The sequence below is a fragment of the Salvelinus namaycush genome, chromosome 21, assembly GCF_016432855.1.
Source record: "Salvelinus namaycush isolate Seneca chromosome 21, SaNama_1.0, whole genome shotgun sequence".
Classification (NCBI taxonomy): domain Eukaryota; kingdom Metazoa; phylum Chordata; class Actinopteri; order Salmoniformes; family Salmonidae; genus Salvelinus; species Salvelinus namaycush.
This window is the reverse complement of record NC_052327.1, coordinates 18,220,707-18,238,776: the sequence shown is the minus strand read 5'-3', so window position 1 is coordinate 18,238,776 and position 18,070 is coordinate 18,220,707. Positions and strand designations below refer to the sequence as shown.

The 18,070-nt window shown below is 43.9% G+C and overlaps 1 protein-coding gene across 2 annotated transcripts in view; it reads right to left on the bottom strand.

Annotated features, from left to right (window-relative positions):
* LOC120066150 (fibulin-1-like) overlaps positions 1 to 18,070 on the bottom strand; it is a 62,680-nt gene that overhangs the window by 23,052 nt on the left and 21,558 nt on the right. The window contains exons 9-16 of one of the 2 annotated variants that reach the window (XM_039017308.1): positions 17,324 to 17,467; positions 16,879 to 17,004; positions 16,070 to 16,195; positions 11,869 to 11,988; positions 11,600 to 11,731; positions 11,203 to 11,326; positions 1,285 to 1,430; positions 464 to 601 (exon numbers count right to left, since the gene is read on the bottom strand). In XM_039017308.1, the coding sequence (XP_038873236.1) occupies positions 464 to 601; positions 1,285 to 1,430; positions 11,203 to 11,326; positions 11,600 to 11,731; positions 11,869 to 11,988; positions 16,070 to 16,195; positions 16,879 to 17,004; positions 17,324 to 17,467 (1,056 nt within the window). Of the gene's footprint in view, positions 1 to 463; positions 602 to 1,284; positions 1,431 to 4,089; positions 4,854 to 11,202; positions 11,327 to 11,599; positions 11,732 to 11,868; positions 11,989 to 16,069; positions 16,196 to 16,878; positions 17,005 to 17,323; positions 17,468 to 18,070 lie in introns of those variants that run through there. The other variant, XM_039017309.1, reaches the window with a different exon arrangement.

The following is an 18,070-nucleotide window of genomic DNA, read 5'->3' as shown; positions in this document are numbered from 1 at the left end:
TGACAGCTCCCAAATGCCACCAGAGTGCAAATGTTATTAGAAGTGCGTGTCAGATGTACTTATGTCACAGGAGCATCCTTATGACGGAGAATTTCATGCTTTTCAATCCAAGGCTTCTCTTTCTTCTCCTCCCCACTCTGCTCTCACATGGAGACACATATGCGTTTGGTTAAAAAAAAGAAGGAAAAAAAAGAAGCCTTTTCGTAATGCGAAATTAGGTCAGAAAACCACACATTTTTGGGGGGTCTCAGAGCAAATTAAATATCCATCCGTCCAGGCCTCGGGACTAGGGAGAACCCATAGTGGTCTCCTGCTATTGTTATTTGTCCCTAGTCATTTGAGGAGTTACGTATACCGTAATACCCAAGTCAAGCGACGCATGGCCTAGCTAGCTGCATCCCTTTGCTCCACTCACCCACAATCTGTTCCTAGCCACCTTCCCTCCTTCTTTCTTTCCACTCACCCACAATCATGCCATGCTCCTGTCGCTTGACGATGTCGAAGGAGTTCTGGACGTTCCCCTCCAGAATGTCGAAGACAATGTCAGAGCTGAGTTGGGGGGAGGAGTGCGCCGGCGACATGGTTCTCAGGAAAACGATCTCTGTTGGAAGAAGATAACAATTAGAGACAAAAGAGCTTTACAGAGCTTTAAACCCTCATAATCAGGCTGGGATTGAAACAGCCAAGCTCGTGCCAACTTCTCCTCGGGGGAAGACAATTAAATGGGAGGCGGCTGAGCTCTGGGTTTATTGTGTGCAGAGGAGGTTATGACGGGGCAAATGGGTGTTCAGTGCTGTTGTTCAGTTGGAGGCCTGCAATTCCTAAACACCCCGACGAGGAGCTCATGAGAAACAACAAGGATTTAACTTCCCATGAAGTTGAGGATGAGTGTGTCTGAAACATGCACCACATGTAGGACTAAGTTTGTCTCGGTTTGTCTGTGTGTGATTACAGTGGTCAGTCAGTCAGATCCATCCTAAGTGACACTTAGTCATTGGTTTTGGGCTAGCGGCTAGCCAATACTTGATAGTGTTACCAGTACATTAACCTCCTCCCCAGGCTTTGAATGAACACAGCTCAAATATATACTGAGTTTGGGAGGACGTTACAAGTACACTGTCAACAACACTCTTAAGCATTGGCTGATTTTGGGCAAGAGGTAACATAAAAAGGACTACACTTGCAAGTATTTTTTTTATATAACATGCAGTGAAAAAAAACACTGGGTATGAAGAAAAAAAAGTTAGCTGTAATCCAAATAAGTGTCTGAGATTGCGCCCCTACCTTCTGGCTTGGTGAACTCCCTGAAGGTGGGCAGGGAGATGACGGTGTGGGAGACGGAGTGTACGGGGTCCAGGACACAGCCGATGTCGTTGGGCTGGCAGGACTTCACACAGCGGATGGTGTCTGAGCGCTCAACCCTCGCCCTGCTAAGAGAAGAAAAACACACACAGCCTCTGACCTTTAGGGGTGAGACTATAAAAAGCCTTTAGGCACCAACCGCCTTCAGTTCCTCCCCTGGTGATCACAATGACAGGGCATCCTCTTCAAAGGGAGAAGTACAACCGCACAATCAAGAACTCAGCAGGGCCTGTGAAACGACCGCTACACAAACACGATCTGTCCGACTACAGCGGGGGATGCTGGGTATAGTGTTCGACATCAAAAAACCAATGGTACTGAATGTGGCTAGCAAAAATAATAAAACAATGACGGCCAAAGATCACATAGCAGGCAGATTGTAGCTGCCTGCTGGAGGCTTTGGTAGACGTTGATGGTTTCGTTTCTGATGCCACCGGTTGTGTTTTGTTGCGGAGAGAAGAGGAGTGAAATATGAAATACTAAGAGGAGATGGGAGAATGATGCACGACCTGCTCGCGGGAAAATATTTTGGATTTGTTGAGCGTGTGTCCCCGGCTTCGTATCTGATAATCTTCTGTGGAGAATTTATGGTACGAGGGGGGTTCTAAAAGTCTCCTAAATTGTGAAGAACATGACTAGACAACTCCCAAGCGCTCCAAGCTGCTCTCATCCCATTATTTAAGACTGTTTATTTCACAGTCTAATCAGTGGCAGCTCAAGGGGAGACCCCGCTGAAACAAACGCCACCCACCAGCATACCTACAACTACAGGGCCGCTACACTGCCAGGAGCCTGTACTGGAATCTGAGAGGAACTGCTTCTTCACCACCAAGCACCGGGGACAGAGCCCCGTCTTTAAATCATCAATGCCCTGGAAACGACGAGAGAGGTCCTGGTTACGAAACATATCAAAACAAATTCTACAACTCAACGTCAGCTGTTATCTCCTCAGCGTGGTGGAGTGTGAGGATGTATCATGCTCTTCCCAATGAACTCAGCTTCTCCATGAACCTAGTCTAAACAGCCAAAATACCCTGTATGCCGCTTATATAGTCTCGTGTGGATGGGCTTCAAACAGAAGTTTATGCAATGTAAGTCACCCTGTAAGTAGCTGGCCAGTGCCTACATGATTTGGCTCTGGTTTCCAAGAGTAACATGTATAGGTCCAGTGAACGTCCACCACTGCTCCAGTATAATATATAATGTAGCTACATAGTGGTTCATTATCTCTCCTCGTGGGACCTATAGGCTGCAGCTCAACCCCAGGCCAGAACCTGGCTCGGGTTGCACGGCTCCTTACATGGAGAGAGGGGAAAAGCCCCTGACAAAAAGTAAAGCCGCCACTGGGTAGGGGCTTGTAATTAGCAATTAGCGGCTGGGTCCAAGTTTTGCTTTGGTCCAGGCCAAAGCCACAAAATGTTCTCCAAGTTTATAATACTTCGGCCTGCAGCAGCGAGAGGAGAGAGCAGGCCCTGGAGGACAGGGCGAATGCTCTGCTCCGCTGGGCCACAAAGTAAATTGACGAGATTATAATGACCCAGGGTGAACTGCCCCTCGCACAGAGCGGGGTACATCAAAGACAAGACAGCAAGTGGAGAAGAGTGCTAATTATGGCCTCTGTGTGTGTGTGTGTGTGTGTGTGTGTGTGTGTGTGTGTGTGTGTGTGTGTGTGTGTGTGTGTGTGTGTGTGTGTGTGTGTGTGTGTGTGGGGGGGGGGGGGGGGGGGGGGTGCGTGCGTGCGTGTGCCACAGGAAGGCCCTTGCGTCCCCGGCCTCTCATCTCTCTCTACAGCTCACGTGGCCCGGAGAGACCCAGCCCTACAGAAAAACCCCAATACTTCAAGACCAGAAAGGAAAACAGACTGTTGGATGGGATGGAAGTCCTCTGGTCAAGCGCTGCAAAGTTTTCTGGGTAATTATTATTTATAGTCAGTAGATTGATAACGCCCCAACACAAATACAGCAGGGCATCATTCATTCTCCGAGCGGTGATGTTGCTCCACCACAAATTGTTCAGACCACCGGCCAGAACCCAGATCCCCATAACTCAGTGTCAGAGTAAAGAAGAAAACCTAGTGTTCTGTAGCTGTGTCCCGACCGCCATGTTTTTTTTATTTGAAGGATATCCCCAATAGAGAGGTGCATCCTTACTGCTCTGACAGGTCAGGAGGAACCTGGTACCCACACATGAATTTACAGTTATTTTAAGCCACAGCCCAGGGAGACTCTGACTAGTGGCCTAACGGCACGTCAGGCTATTTATACTGTGTGCTGGACATATTTCCCTGTCTTCCACGACTGCGTCCCATCACCTGTCACTTACCCTGCCTTGTATTTGATTCACTGTGTGCTTGGTTTTATACACGCAGTACGCAGTAGAATCTATCTGTGCATTTCACATTATTCCTAAAATATCAATAGGCTAGTGCAGGATGTGAGACCGGTTTAGAAGTATGTACATCCAATAATTAACTGCTTCCACCAAATCAACCATGACTTGACAGTGCTAATACGCCATATAAAACATTGATAATCACCTACTGGAATATCACAGTTCAATCAAACAGATGTGCCACTGAAAATATGTGTTTACAAATCACATACTCTTGCCCCATACATTAACTGCATACTTACGTTACAGGTCATAGTGCCCCCAGCTATGTAATTCTCCTATTCAAAATGAGATATCTGATGCTGTCCACAAACATACTGTATGTTAGAAAATAGATACGGATTGAACGTCTGATTCAATTTATTCAACAAATCAACAATAAAATATTAGGACTACACCATGTAAATGATCATTCACAATACTGTACAGTAATCAATAGGCATCCCCAGGCAACTACCTCAATACCCTGCCCTAGAGTGCCACCTAGTGGCTATTCAAACGCCATACCTCAACAGAGTACATTACATTTGGCCTGTCTTGCTGGGGAATACGTGGAATAAGCTACAGTAATCACAAAAACACAACAGGAACAAAAACAAGGAGACAAATGACAGCTATGCGGCTTTAGGTCTACGTCAGCTGTGTTGGTGTTTGCTTATCGTGGCAGTGTTTGCTCTGTTTTTGCTGTTGTCGTTACAGACCTATTTTTGTTGCTATGCTACTACTCTCTACTCTGGAACGGCATTATAGGGTGCTCCTGGACAACAAACACAAAGACTTTGGCTAGGTAGGTGCTGGTGATGCCGTAACGCAGCAGTCTCATCTCCAGAGACAGCTCAAAGTCCTGCGGCTCGGTGATGGGCTGCACCACAGCCATCACGCCACCAGAGGGTACTCTCTGAGCGCTGAAGAAGCTGCCCTCGTTGCCGCCGACGATGGCAATCTGGACGTGGTCTCCGGGCACGGTGTTGGACGGGCCCATGCGAAAGACGTTAGTTGGCACAGGGATGTTGGTGGGAAAGGTGAGGTGGTAGTAGGTTATTCTCAAAGGCGAGGCCAGGCACTCGCTAGTCTGATTGCAAAGCAAGCGTTCACAACGACTGTAAGGAAAGACAAGGGCCAGGTACAGAACAAGACAAGACAAAGACGGACAGACAGAACAAACAGAGAAACAGAGAAAATAGAGAGGTATAAGTTTGATTTGCTGTGCATGGCATGCTGCTAGCTGGGTGGGGCTAGGTTGGTAGGGACAAAGTCACATCAGAATCAGCAGCCTCGTGTTTCTGTGGAACGGCAAGTGTCACTCTGCCCGCACATGCTTTAACTGAATCCTAACTGATTGTGCATCAACATTGGGCATGCACAGCTTCCATACAGAGGTAGGGGTTGGAGATGGGGTTGAGGTTGTGTATACACTATAGAGCAGTGGCCATAAAATAACTGATGCCTGATCCACACTATACCGACCCGACCATGCAGTGCTGGCTCTGATATTTTTATAATTTAATTTACATTTTACTCTTTCAGACTGGTACCAAATGTTATATGTGGCAGAGTAAAATTTTCTTCAATTACAGTTAACTTTACTCTGTCATTTAAACTGTGTATGTACTCATCGTTACATACTATTTAGCACATACTGTTTATAATTTATTTAAATAATTTAGAGCAGACAAATTATTATAGATGACATCCCACACACTGTAGTGCATACACAGCATAACCTTTTTGTCTTCTACCAAACCAATACCGAACCAATCAGGTGGTTAAACTAGTGATGTTACATTTAATACCGGAGCTCTGAGGCATGTGTCAAAATCGCTAAGCAGTGTACTTCGAAGCAGTGTGCCGATGCCTGTATCACATTACCAGAAGCACGTGATCAATGACGTCCGAAGCGTCGTTTTGTCGGACAACCACCTGATTGGTTTGGTAGAAGACAAAAAAGTTATGCTGTGTATGCACTACGGGGTGTGGGACATCATCTATAATAATTTGGCTGCTCTAAATTCTTTTGACCAGCAGGTGCCACTAGTGAACAATAATAAACTTATTTTCGACACAATTGGTTGGAAAACCTTCAGAAAGCTTTGTTTCCCCATCACTAGATAAAACTATGGAGTTATCCATAGATGTGGGAGGGGTGTTATTGTCATATATCTCAGCATGCTCTGTTGCAGGTACATTTTTTAAATTGTTTGTTTCAATATCTGTGTTTTCACAATAATTGATTTTGATCTTATGCTACACAATGATATATGTAACATACATTTTCCTAAACTAATCTAATCTGTAAGTGGTTGGATTTATTGCAACTCTTACTGAGAAGGCTTTTCCTGTTTACTTTATGTAGGTAGTCTCTAACAACAGTACTCTCCTCCCTGCTCTGACATGCATTCTGAATGTAAGCCAAATCAAATCAAATGTTATTTGTCACATGTGCCTAATACAACAGGTGTAGACCTTAAAGTAAAAAATTTAAAATTAAAAAATAATAAAAAATAAGAAGTTGTGGGTGATGTGAAATTGCTAGAAATTGCTCCCTTTAAAATAAATACCAACAAAGAATGGATGTCACATTGCAAGCTACCTTAATATGACACATTAATATCACACCCTTAAATGTGACCATGTAAACCTCCAAATAGTGTTGAGTTTGATGACACAGGAGTTGAATGAACTCTTACGATTATATTGTGAGAATGAACATTACTCGAAATAATTAACTCTAGAATACCGAACACCCCTGCAGAGAGTTGAAAAAGTAACCGATTTATTTTCAATTAATACTGTACAAAGTGAACCGCAATGACGCAGAGTTAAATATCTACGTTAAATTCAGCATATACAATTGTGAAAAAATAACTGTTGCCAGAGTACATTTTACTTTTTCAGACTGGTACCAAATGTTATATGTGGCAGAGTAAAATTTTCTTCAATTACAGTTAACTTTACTCTGTCATTTAAACTGTGTATGTACTCATCGTTACATACTATTTAGCACATACTGTTTAGTAAAACGTATGCAGTATGACACGGCCGCAACGCAGTAGTAGATCCTGACTGGCTGAGCAGGTGGGGCGGGGCCGAGTGTGGGTGGATTTTTCCAAATTCAACAGACATGCATCGCATTAACCATCCTGATAATAACCATCCTGATAATAACCAGCCTGATAATAACCAGCCTGATAATAGCTAAATTCCAATTAGATTAATTTCTCTAAGCTCTGAATAGACTAAGAATGCGTTATAGGCCTATTCAGGCTGGTTATAGGCAGACTATCACATTCGACCTATACCGTAGCCCATATAGCCCATCTAAAAAGGACTAAAGACAGAAACCGATAATTTGGATTCATGTCAACATATTTATTAGTGAAACCAAAGTGCTGTAACACGTATAAATGAAATTAAACAGCCTAGAACACACCTCAAACGTTTCATATGTTCAAATCAAAAGGCTATTGGACCAAAAAACGTGGACAGTCGGGTGCATTGCAAATTCAGAACCGCTGGACAGCAACATAATAATCTAAAGCACTGATCATTGGGAACGAGATCAGAATGACTGCTAAGGCTTGAATAATTAAATAGGTAGCCTAGCCTACAAAAACAATCCAGACGTTCAAATCAAAAGGCCTGATTAACATGACATCAGTACCGCAGCCACATCCCGATTCCCCGGTGCTGACACATTCAGAAATAAAATAAAATGCAATTGTATTGGTCACATGCGTCAAATACAACAGGTTACCGTGGAATGCTTACTTACAAGCCCTTAACCAACAATGCAGTTCAAGAAATAAAAACATACAATAAAATTACAATAACGAGGCTATAAACAGGGGGTGCCGGTACCGAGTCAATGTGCGGGGATACAGGTTAGTCGAGTTAATTTGTACATGTAGGTTGCGGTAAAGTGATAATGCATAGATAATAAACAGCGAGTAGCAGCAGTGTAAAAACAAAGGGGGGGGGGGGTCAATATGTAAATAGTCCTGGTGGCCATTTGATTAATTGTTCAGCAGTAATATGGCTTGGGGGTAGAAGCTGTTAAGGAGCCCTTTGGACCTAGACTTGGCGCTCCGGTACCGCTTGTCGTGCGGTAGCAGAGAGAACAGTCTATGACTTGGGTGACTGGAGTCTTTGACATTATTTTGGGCCCTTTGACACAGCCTAGTATATAGGTCCGGGATGGCAGGAAGCTTGGCCCCTCTGTAGCGCCGTATGGTCGGATGCCGAGCAGTTACCATACCAGGTGGTGATGCAACCGGTCAGGATGCTCTCAATGGTGCAGCTGTAGAACTTTTTGAGAATCTGGGGACCCATGCAAAATCTTTTCAGCCTCCGGAGGGGGAAAAGGTGTTGTCGTGCCCTCTTCACAACTGTCTTGGTGTGTTTGAACCATGATAGTTTGTTGGTGATGTGGACACCAAGGAACTTGAAACTCTCGACCCGCTCCATTACAGCCCCGTCGATGTTAATGGGGACCTGTTCGGCCCTCCATTTCCTGTAATCCACGATCAGCTCCTTTGTCTTGCTCACATTCAGGGAGAGGTTGTTGTCCTGGTACCACACGGCCAGTTCTCTGAGCTCCTCCCTATAGGCTGTCTCATCGTTGTCGGTGATCAGGCCTACCACTGTTGTGTTGTCAGCAAACTTAATGATTGTGTTGGAGTCGTGCTTGGCCACGCAGTTGTGGATGAACAGGGAGTACAGGAGGGGCCCCGGTGTTGAGGATCAGCGTGGCACATGTGTTGTTGCCTACCCTTACCACCTGGAGGCGGCCCGTCAAGAAGTACAGGATCGAGTTGCAGAGGGAGGTGTTTAGTCCCAGGGTCCTTAGCTTATTGATGAGCTATGAGTGCACTATGGTGTTGAACGCTGAGCTGTAGTCAATGAACAGCATTCTCACATAGGTGTTCCTTTTGTCCAGGTGGGAAATGGCAATGTGGAGTACGATAGAGAGTGCATCATCTGTGGATCTGTTGGGGTGGTATTTGAATTGGAGTGGGTCTAGGCCCTAGACCCACTCTAGGGTTTTCGGGATGATGGTGACGTAAGTGCTATGGGTGGTAGTCATTTAGTCAGGTTACCTTCACCTTCTTAGGCACAGGGACTATGGTGATCTGCTTGAAACATGTAAGTATTACAGACTCAGTCAGGAAAAGGTTGAAAATGTCAGTGAAGACACTTGCCAGTTGGTCCGCGCATGCTCTGAGTACACGTCCTGATAACACAGTCATCAGGAACAGCTGGTGCTCTCATGCATGCTTCAGTGTTGCTTGACTCGAAGCGAGAAGAAAATGCATTCAGCTCATCTGCTAGGCTTGCATCACTGTGCAATCAGCGGCTGGGTTTACCTTTGTAGTCTGTAATAGTTTCCAAGCCCTACCACATCTGACGAGCGTCAGAACCGGGGTTGTAGGATTCCATCTTAGTCCTGTATTGATGCTTTGCCTGTTTGATGGTTAGTCTGAGGGCATAGCGCAATTTCTTCTAAGCGTCCGGATTACTGTCCCGCTCCTTGAAAGCGGCAGCCCTAGCCTTTAGCTCAGCGCGGATGTTGCCTTTAATCTATGGCTTCTGGTTTGGATATGTACGTACGGTCACTGTGGGGACGACATCGTCGATGCACTTATTGATGAAGCCGGTGGCTGAGGTGGTATACTGCTCAATGCCAATGGATGAATCCCAGAACATATTCCATATTGATTAGTCTGTGCTAATCAAAACAGTCCTGTAGTGTAGAATCCGCGTCATCTGACCACTTCCGTATTGAGCGAGTCAATGGTACTTCCTGCTTTAGTTTTTGCTTGTAAGCAGGAATCAGGAGGATATAATTATGGTCAGATTTAACGAATTAAGGGTGAGGGAGAGCTTTTTTGTATGCGTCTCTGTGTGTGGAGTAAAGGTGGTCTAGAGTTTTTTTCCCTCTGGTTGCACATGTGACATGCTGGTGGAAATTTGGTAAAACTGATTTGAGTTAGCCTGCATTAAAGTCCTTGGCCACTAGGAGCGCCACCTCTAGATGAGCATTTTCTTGTTTGCTTATGACCTTATACAGCTTCTTGAGTGCGGTCTTAGTGCCAGCATCGGTTTGTAGTAACAAATAGATGGCTACGAATAATATAGACGAAAACTCTCTTGGTAGATAGTGTAGTCTACAGCTTATCATGAGGTGCTCTACTTCAGGCGAGGAATACCTCGAGACTTCTTAAATATTAGACATCGCGCACCAGCTATTATTGACAGATAGGCACACACACCACCCCTCGTCTAACCAGACGTAGCTGCTTTGTCCTCCCGATGCACGGAAAACCCAGCCAGCTCTATATTATCTGTGTCGTCGTTCAGCCACAACTCAGTGAAACATAAGATATTCCCATTTTTAATGTCCTGTTGGTAGGATAGTCTCGATCGTAGATCATCCAGTTTATTTTCCATTGATTGCACGTTTGCCAATAGAACGGATGGTAGAAGTGGTTTACCCACTCGCCGACGAATTCTCACAAGGCACCCCGACCTCCACACTCTGTATTTCTGTCTTTTCTTCACGCGAATGACGAGGATTTGGGCCTGGTCTCAGGGAAGCAGTATATCCTTAGAGTCGGACTCATTAAAGAAGAAATCTTCATCCAGTTCGAGGTGAGTAATCACTGTTCTGATATCGAGAAGCTATTTTCGGTCATAAGAGATGGTAGCAGCAACATTACATACAAAATAAATGCGAAAAAACTAACAAAATAGCACCGTTGGTTAGGAGCCCCTAAAAAGGCAGCCATCCCCTCCAGAACTGCTGGACAGCAAAATATGGTTTATTATTTAGTTTAAAAGCTCTGACGGAGGCCAAGAGCTCTGACAAGCTCTGACGAAGGCCAAGAGAACAAAACAAATGTTCAATTAGGAAACAGAAATCCACTTTCAAAAAAAAGAAAAATACTTCTGTTTTCAAAGATGTAGCTTACAATGCAATACTCGTGATCATTTTAAAGAGAACAAAAACTACTTTTCCTACATTTGAACACCACCGCAGAAGCTTCGCTATTCGGCATCTTCCCAATTATGTAGCCTAGTTTTGTTGTCTGGCTACTTCAAGAGAACTACGGCCTATCACTCGCAGCCCACCTCTTCCAATGCATTGTGGAAAAGAGTGCATTGAACTTTACTAGACGAAGAGCCAAAATTAGTATAACATCCTGGCATTTAAACCATACTCGATTTTAAAAAATTCAATACTATAACTCATCCAATTTTCGCACACTGAGAATGCATCATGTGTGATTGCTTTGTTTCCCGCTATTTTGGTAGCGCATCCCCATATCTAATTGATCAGCTGTTGTCAAAGCCAAAATGAGCCTACTATTTAGGACGCAAGTACGGGTATGTGAACTTAAAACAGATATCCCCAGTATTTGAGAAAGAGACCTCAGGTAGGTAGGTACTCACATCTCCCCTGCTTGGCGGTAATTGGGCGGACACTCGAATGACAGGCATCTGAATCCACCCTGCACGTTGAAGCAGCTCTCTGTCACAGAGCATGTGTGTGTTCCTGTCACACACTCATCAACATCTGGACAGGAAGAGAAACAAATGAACTCAGAACCACAAAAATGGAAAATGCTTTATATCAAACATAAAACCCTGGGTTCAAACCTTGAATGTGTTAGACCGCTAATCTAAAGCCTAGGCATTAGCTCAGGGAGCTAGCATACGTTTTCAGGTCTCATGCAAGGTTACACATGTACCCCGAATCATCACTGTTACAATATGTCTTCTGATATGAAGTATGACCATGACCCCCATGCTGTGGATTCCTGCACCCCCCTGAGGAGTGAGGCCTTACCCTGGCAGCTGCGTCCATTGGGAGCCAGGGTGTAGCCGGTGGCGGGGCAGGTGCAGTAGAAACTCCCAGGGGTGTTGTTGCAGCGGTAAGAGCAGATGTGACCCCCGGTGGGCAGGGCACACTCATCAATGTCTGGAAAGGTCAGAGGTCAAACATGGTGGATGTAAAGGGTACAGGAAGTAAAGACAAGAAATACCTCAGTAATGGGGCTCCTGATTGGGTTTAACAGTAGTCTATGGCTCATCGAATACCGTTTTAGCATCTCCTACCTTCACAGTTGATGCCATCTATGTCACTGAGCTGGTAGCCACGGCGACAGTAGCACTGGTAGGAGCCGTACACGTTGGCACATTCTTGACTGCAGGGGCTGCTCTCACATTCATTTAGATCTACTCCCAACAATATAACTCAGTTAGAGATAACACTAGTGATCTATACACAATGTATCTGATGATTTATGCATATGTACAGTCGCTAGTGAAAGTCTACACACACTCCTTACACAGACTTCACATTTTCTGCCTTAAGGGAATTAATTTGACTATTTTCCTACTGATCTACACAACCTACTCCACATTTTCCTAATGAATTAAAAATAAAGAAATTAAGATGTCTTAATTGTGTATGTCTTCACACCCCAGAGTTAATACTTGGTGGAAGCATGTTTGGCAGCCATTATTGTTGTGAATAATTTTGAATACGATTGTACCAACTTTGCACAACTCTTAGGGTAACATGTACCAATTGTTTTTGTCAAAATTGCACAAGCTCAGTAAATTTGGTTGGGAGTCATTGATGGACAGCAATATTCAAATCTTGTCTCTGATTTTCAAGCAAATATATGTCAGGATTGAGACTGGACCACTCAGGAAGACTCAACACCTCTTGGAAAGCCATTATGGTGTGTCTTTGGCATACACTTTCTTGTAATTGTCCTGCTGAAAAATACAACTTTATCAAATGGTTCGGTTTTCAGAAGACTGAGGTGGGTTTTCCTCTAACTTTATATCTGGGCTTTGCTCCTTTCATATTTATTTTGATCCTGACAAACTCCATAGTCCCTGCTGGTGACAAGCATACCCATAACATAATGCTGCTACAGCAGTACTTGAAAATACAGGGTTTCACTCTATGTTTTGCTGTATTGGATTTGACCCAAGCCTGTAGTTTTTCATTTAGGCCAAGAAAGTGTATTTATTTGCTGTGTTGTCTTGCAGTATTACTAAACAGCCTTGTTGAAAACATCATTGATGATTTGGAGTGGATTTTTTAACACAGACTTAATTATTTTCACTTTGTCACACAGGCCGGTAATGTGGAGTGAATGCAATGTTGTTGATCTGTATCTTCAAGTATTGTGGTGGCAGCATTATTTATGGGTATGATCGTCACCGGCAGGGACTGGTGATTTTGTCAGGATCAAAAGAAATATGAACGAAGCAAAGACCAGATAAAAAGTTTGAGGAAACCCTGACTCAGTCTTCTGAATACATAACCCTGGGATAGAGTTATATTTTTCAGCGGGACAATTACACAAATGTTAATTCCAAAGACACACCCTAATGGATTTCCAATAGGTGTTGAGTGTTCCTGAGTGGTCCAGTCTTAGTCCTGACTTAAATCTGCTTGAAAATCAGAGACAAGGTTTGAATATTGTTGCTCATCAATGACTCCCAACAAAATGTATTGCGCTTGAGCAATTTTGACAAAAACAATGGATATACGTTGCCCTAAGAGTTGTGCAAAGTTAGTAGAGTCTTATTCAAAATGATTCACAACTGTAATGGCTGTCAAAGGTATCTCCACAGAGTATTAACTCTTGGGTGTGAAGATATATGCAATCAAGACATCTTTGTTTTGTATTTGTTATTAATTTGGAAAATGTTCAGAAAATGTTCTTCCACTTCGAAAATGTGAAGTATGTTGTGTACACCGATAGAAAATGTATCAATTTTTGAATTTTATTTTAAAACAGCAAAATGTGAAAACTGTGCAAAGGGAGAGTAAACTTTCTCTAGGCCCACATTGATCGTGTCCCTGCTTCTAAATATCTGAGTATCTGGATTGACAAAAAAGCTCACTTTCAAAAAGCATATGGATGAGTTGGTTAAGAAGTTAAGAAATAAAATGGTATTTATTTATAGGAATATGGCATGCCTTCTGTTAAATAACAGAAAACAAATCATTTAGTCGACAGTATAGATTATGGTGATATCGGCAATATGAACGCAGCTGCCACTGTATTGGAGCCATTGGACGCAGTTTATCACAGCGCACTATGCTTTATTAAGGGAGACAAGTTCAGTACACCTCACTGCATTCTGTATCAGAAAGTAGGCTGGCCCTCTGAGGTCTCGTAGACCGATGCATTGCACTCTTTCTGTTTATAAAGCCCTCTTACACAAACTTCCGCCGTCCCTTACTTCATTGTTAACCTACAGACGTACGAGCTACCAGACCCGGTCTCAGGGATGGCTAACTTTGGAGATCCCTTCCATTTCCACTGAGTTAGGTAAATCTGCTTTTACTTTTTTCGCACCTTACTTTTAATCTCAAAAACTCTCTAAAACGTGATGTTTTGGTGCCTCCAGATTTCCATATCTTCATACCGTTCCTGTACCATACCGGGGTATACGGTATTACCGGCAGTGAACACAGGAGGTGCTATTTCCTTCCAAGTGTTAAATAAAATGCTGACAAATGCTAACAAAGTGTTTTGTATCTCTGTTCTGCTTTTCGTAGGGTATTGATGTGTATACAGTGGGGCAAAAAAAGTATTTAGTCAGCCACCAATTGTGCAAGTTCTCCCACTTAAAAAGATGAGAGAGGCCTGTAATTTTCATCATAGGTACACTTCAACTATGACAGACAAAATGAGAAAAAAAATCAAGAAAATCACATTGTAGGATTTTTAATGAATTTATTTGCAAATTATGGTGGAAAATAAGTATTTGGTCAATAACAAAAGTTTATCTCAATACTTTGTTATATACTCTTTGTTGGCAATGACAGAGGTCAAATGTTTTCTGTAAGTCTTCACAAGGTTTTCACACACTGTTGCTGGTATTTTGGCCCATTCCTCCATGCAGATCTCCTCTAGAGCAGTGATGTTTTGGGGCTGTTGCTGGGCAACACGGACTTTCAACTCCCTCCAAAGATTTTCTATGGGGTTGAGATCTGGAGACTGGCTAGGCCACTCCAGGACCTTGAAATGCTTCTTACGAAGCCACTCCTTCGTTGCCCGGGCGGTGTGTTTGGGATCATTGTCATGCTGAAAGACCCAGCCACGTTTCATCTTCAATGCCCTTGCTGATGGAAGGAGATTTTCACTCAAAATCTCACGATACATGGCCCCATTCATTCTGTCCTTTACACGGATCAGTCGTCCTGGTCCCTTTGCAGAAAAACAGCCCCAAAGCATGATGTTTCCACCCCCATGCTTCACAGTAGGTATGGTGTTCTTTGGATGCAACTCAGCATTCTTTGTCTTCCAAGCACGACGAGTTGAGTTTTTACCAAAAAGTTCTATTTTGATTTCATCTGACCATATGACATTCTCCCAATCTTCTTCTGGATCATCCAAATGCTCTCTAGCAAACTTCAGACGGGCCTGGACATGTACTGGCTTAAGCAGGGGGACACGTCTGGCACTGCAGGATTTGAGTCCCTGGCGGCGTAGTGTGTTACTGATGGTAGGCTTTGTTACTTTGGTCCCAGCTCTCTGCAGGTCATTCACTAGGTCCCCCGTGTGGTTCTGGGTTTTTTGCTCACCGTTTTTGTGATCATTTTGACCCCACGGGGTGAGATCTTGCGTGGAGCCCCAGATCGAGGGAGATTATCAGTGATCTTGTATGTCTTCCATTTCCTAATAATTGCTCCCACAGTTGATTTCTTCAAACCAAGCTGCTTACCTATTGCAGATTCAGTCTTCCCAGCCATCCTTTGACAGCTCTTTGGTCTTGGCCATAGTGGAGTTTGGAGTGTGACTGTTTGAGGTTGTGGACAGGTGTCTTTTATACTGATAACAAGTTCAAACAGGTGCCATTAATACAGGTAACGAGTGGAGGACAGAGGAGCCTCTTAAAGAAGAAGTTACAGGTCTGTGAGAGCCAGAAATCTTGCTTGTTTGTAGGTGACCAAATACTTATTTTCCACCATAATTTGCTAATAAATTCATTAAAAATCCTACAATGTGATTTTTCTGGATTTTTTTTTCTCATTTTGTCTGTCATAGTTGAAGTGTACCTATGATGAAAATTACAGGCCTCTCTCATCTTTTTAAGTGGGAGAACTTGCACAATTGGTGGCTGACTAAATACTTTTTTGCCCCACTGTATCTTTAAAAAAAGATGCTGCACATGATCTTGAGAAAAAGACATGACCACAAACTTCAGTAAGGCAAAACAAGAGATGGCCAATGAGAGAAGCCCAGATTTAAACACCTCTGTTATCTTTGGAACGCTGCCTTACCGTCACAGTTCCTGCCGTCGCTGGCCAGCTTGAAGCCTTGGGTGCAGCTGCACTTGTAGGACCCCAGGACATTCTCACACTTGTGGGCACAGAGGCGCCCAGGGTAGTGCCTGCACTCGTTGATATCTAAGACACAGAAGAAAACGACACTAACTTGAACATCTACAGTTTGAGCAAGCACAGATGACTGTATCCAGTATCCTGGTCCTGTATGACACATCTACAGACCCAAGCACAGAGGACAGTATCCTGGTCTTGTATGACTCAGTTGACCGAGTATGGCGCTTGCAACGCCAGGATTATGGGTTCGATTCCCGAAGCCACCAATACGTAAAAAAATATATGCATGCATGATTGTCAGTCGCTTTGGATATAAGCATCTGCTAAATGGCATATATTCGATTATTTTATAAACTGCGTGGTTTGAGAACTGCTCGAATTACGTTGGTAACCAGTTTATAATAGCAATAAGGCACCTCAGGAGTTTGTGATATATGGCCAATATACCACAGCTAAGGGCTGTATCCAGGCACACCAGGTTGCGTCGTGCATACGAACATCCCTCAGCTGTGGTATATTGGCCGTATATCACAACCCCTCGTGCCTTATTTTTAAAATAATATTATTGTATAACAGCCACCCAGTTTTGCGTGACCCTTAACTTGAACCCTTTGTCATAAGACCTACATAACACTGTGATAACAATGACATAACAGATGTCATAAACAGTCATGACTGTTGGCGTCCTGCTTACGCCAACTGACATTACACTGTCATGTAACTACTAGGAGGATTAAGTCAGTGTGTACCTTCGCAGACGCGGCTGATGCTGTTGAAGATGAAGCCAGCCTGACACTCACAACGGAACGATCCTACCAGGTTGATACAGCCGTGGCCTGCACACGCTCCATCAGGACCCTTACACTCATCGATATCTGCACCAGGGGGGAGCGAGACCACAAGATATTACAGGAAGAAACAAGCACATTCTTAAGCAAAAGAATGCATTCCAAAGGATAGCGAGGCCACAGGAAATACATGGAAATGTAGGCTACAGTATCCGGTTGCTGATGCTAATCAATGAAGGTGAACGTGGTAGAGATCCATTCTAGCAGTGCTGCAGTGTATACAGGGCATGTTGAGGCTCCCTTGGACAGAGGTGTCCAATATAGCCCAGGAGAGGGACCTTATGGAGGCCTTATCCCCAACTGGCACGATGAGGTCTAAGTATGCAAGTGAGGCAGCTGTACGTACCCACGCAGCGGTTGCCGCCGTCGTTGAGGTGGTATCCCCGGCCACAGTTGATAGAGTTCCTCTGGCAGGTGAAGGAGCCCATCGTGTTCATACATAACTGGCCAGGGCGGCACGGCTCTGTCTGGGCCAGACACTCATTGATGTCTGGGATAGAGGTCAGAGGTTATACTGTACATACAGGCAAAGCTTATCTATATATTGACAAGATATTGGACTGTCTGCTCTAACAATGGGAATGAATGTTCGCAAATGCGGAAGGCAGGCGGAAGGAGGAGGAGCTGGTGGGAACATTCTAGCCAATGAGAGGGCAGATACTCATGTGAACAACATGCCCAACTCTTATATAGAATAGTTTTTTCAAAGTTGCCGGGATACCACGTGAGTCCACTTAAATCAGAACATTCGTAACAACCTAAACATTATGAAACTTCTATTCTATTTGATCAAATAAGCCTCACTTAGAAAATGTGCAATTAAATTTTATGCTGACCGAATTCGACACTCTCTCATTGACCTTCATACAAAAAATTCCCACTTGGTCTGCTTTACGCTTATTTTTCGCAAGGACAGATTTTGTGGCGCAGTCAGCCCTCTCGCTTCGCCTCCTCAACTCTGATATGGTTCACATAGGGCACCACAGGGTCATATCACCGAACCCCTTGTGCCCCTTCCTCCCCGCCACCACTACGATGATGAGTTCCTAAAATATGCCATGTATGTCAGAGAACACTGTGAACTGTACTTTGA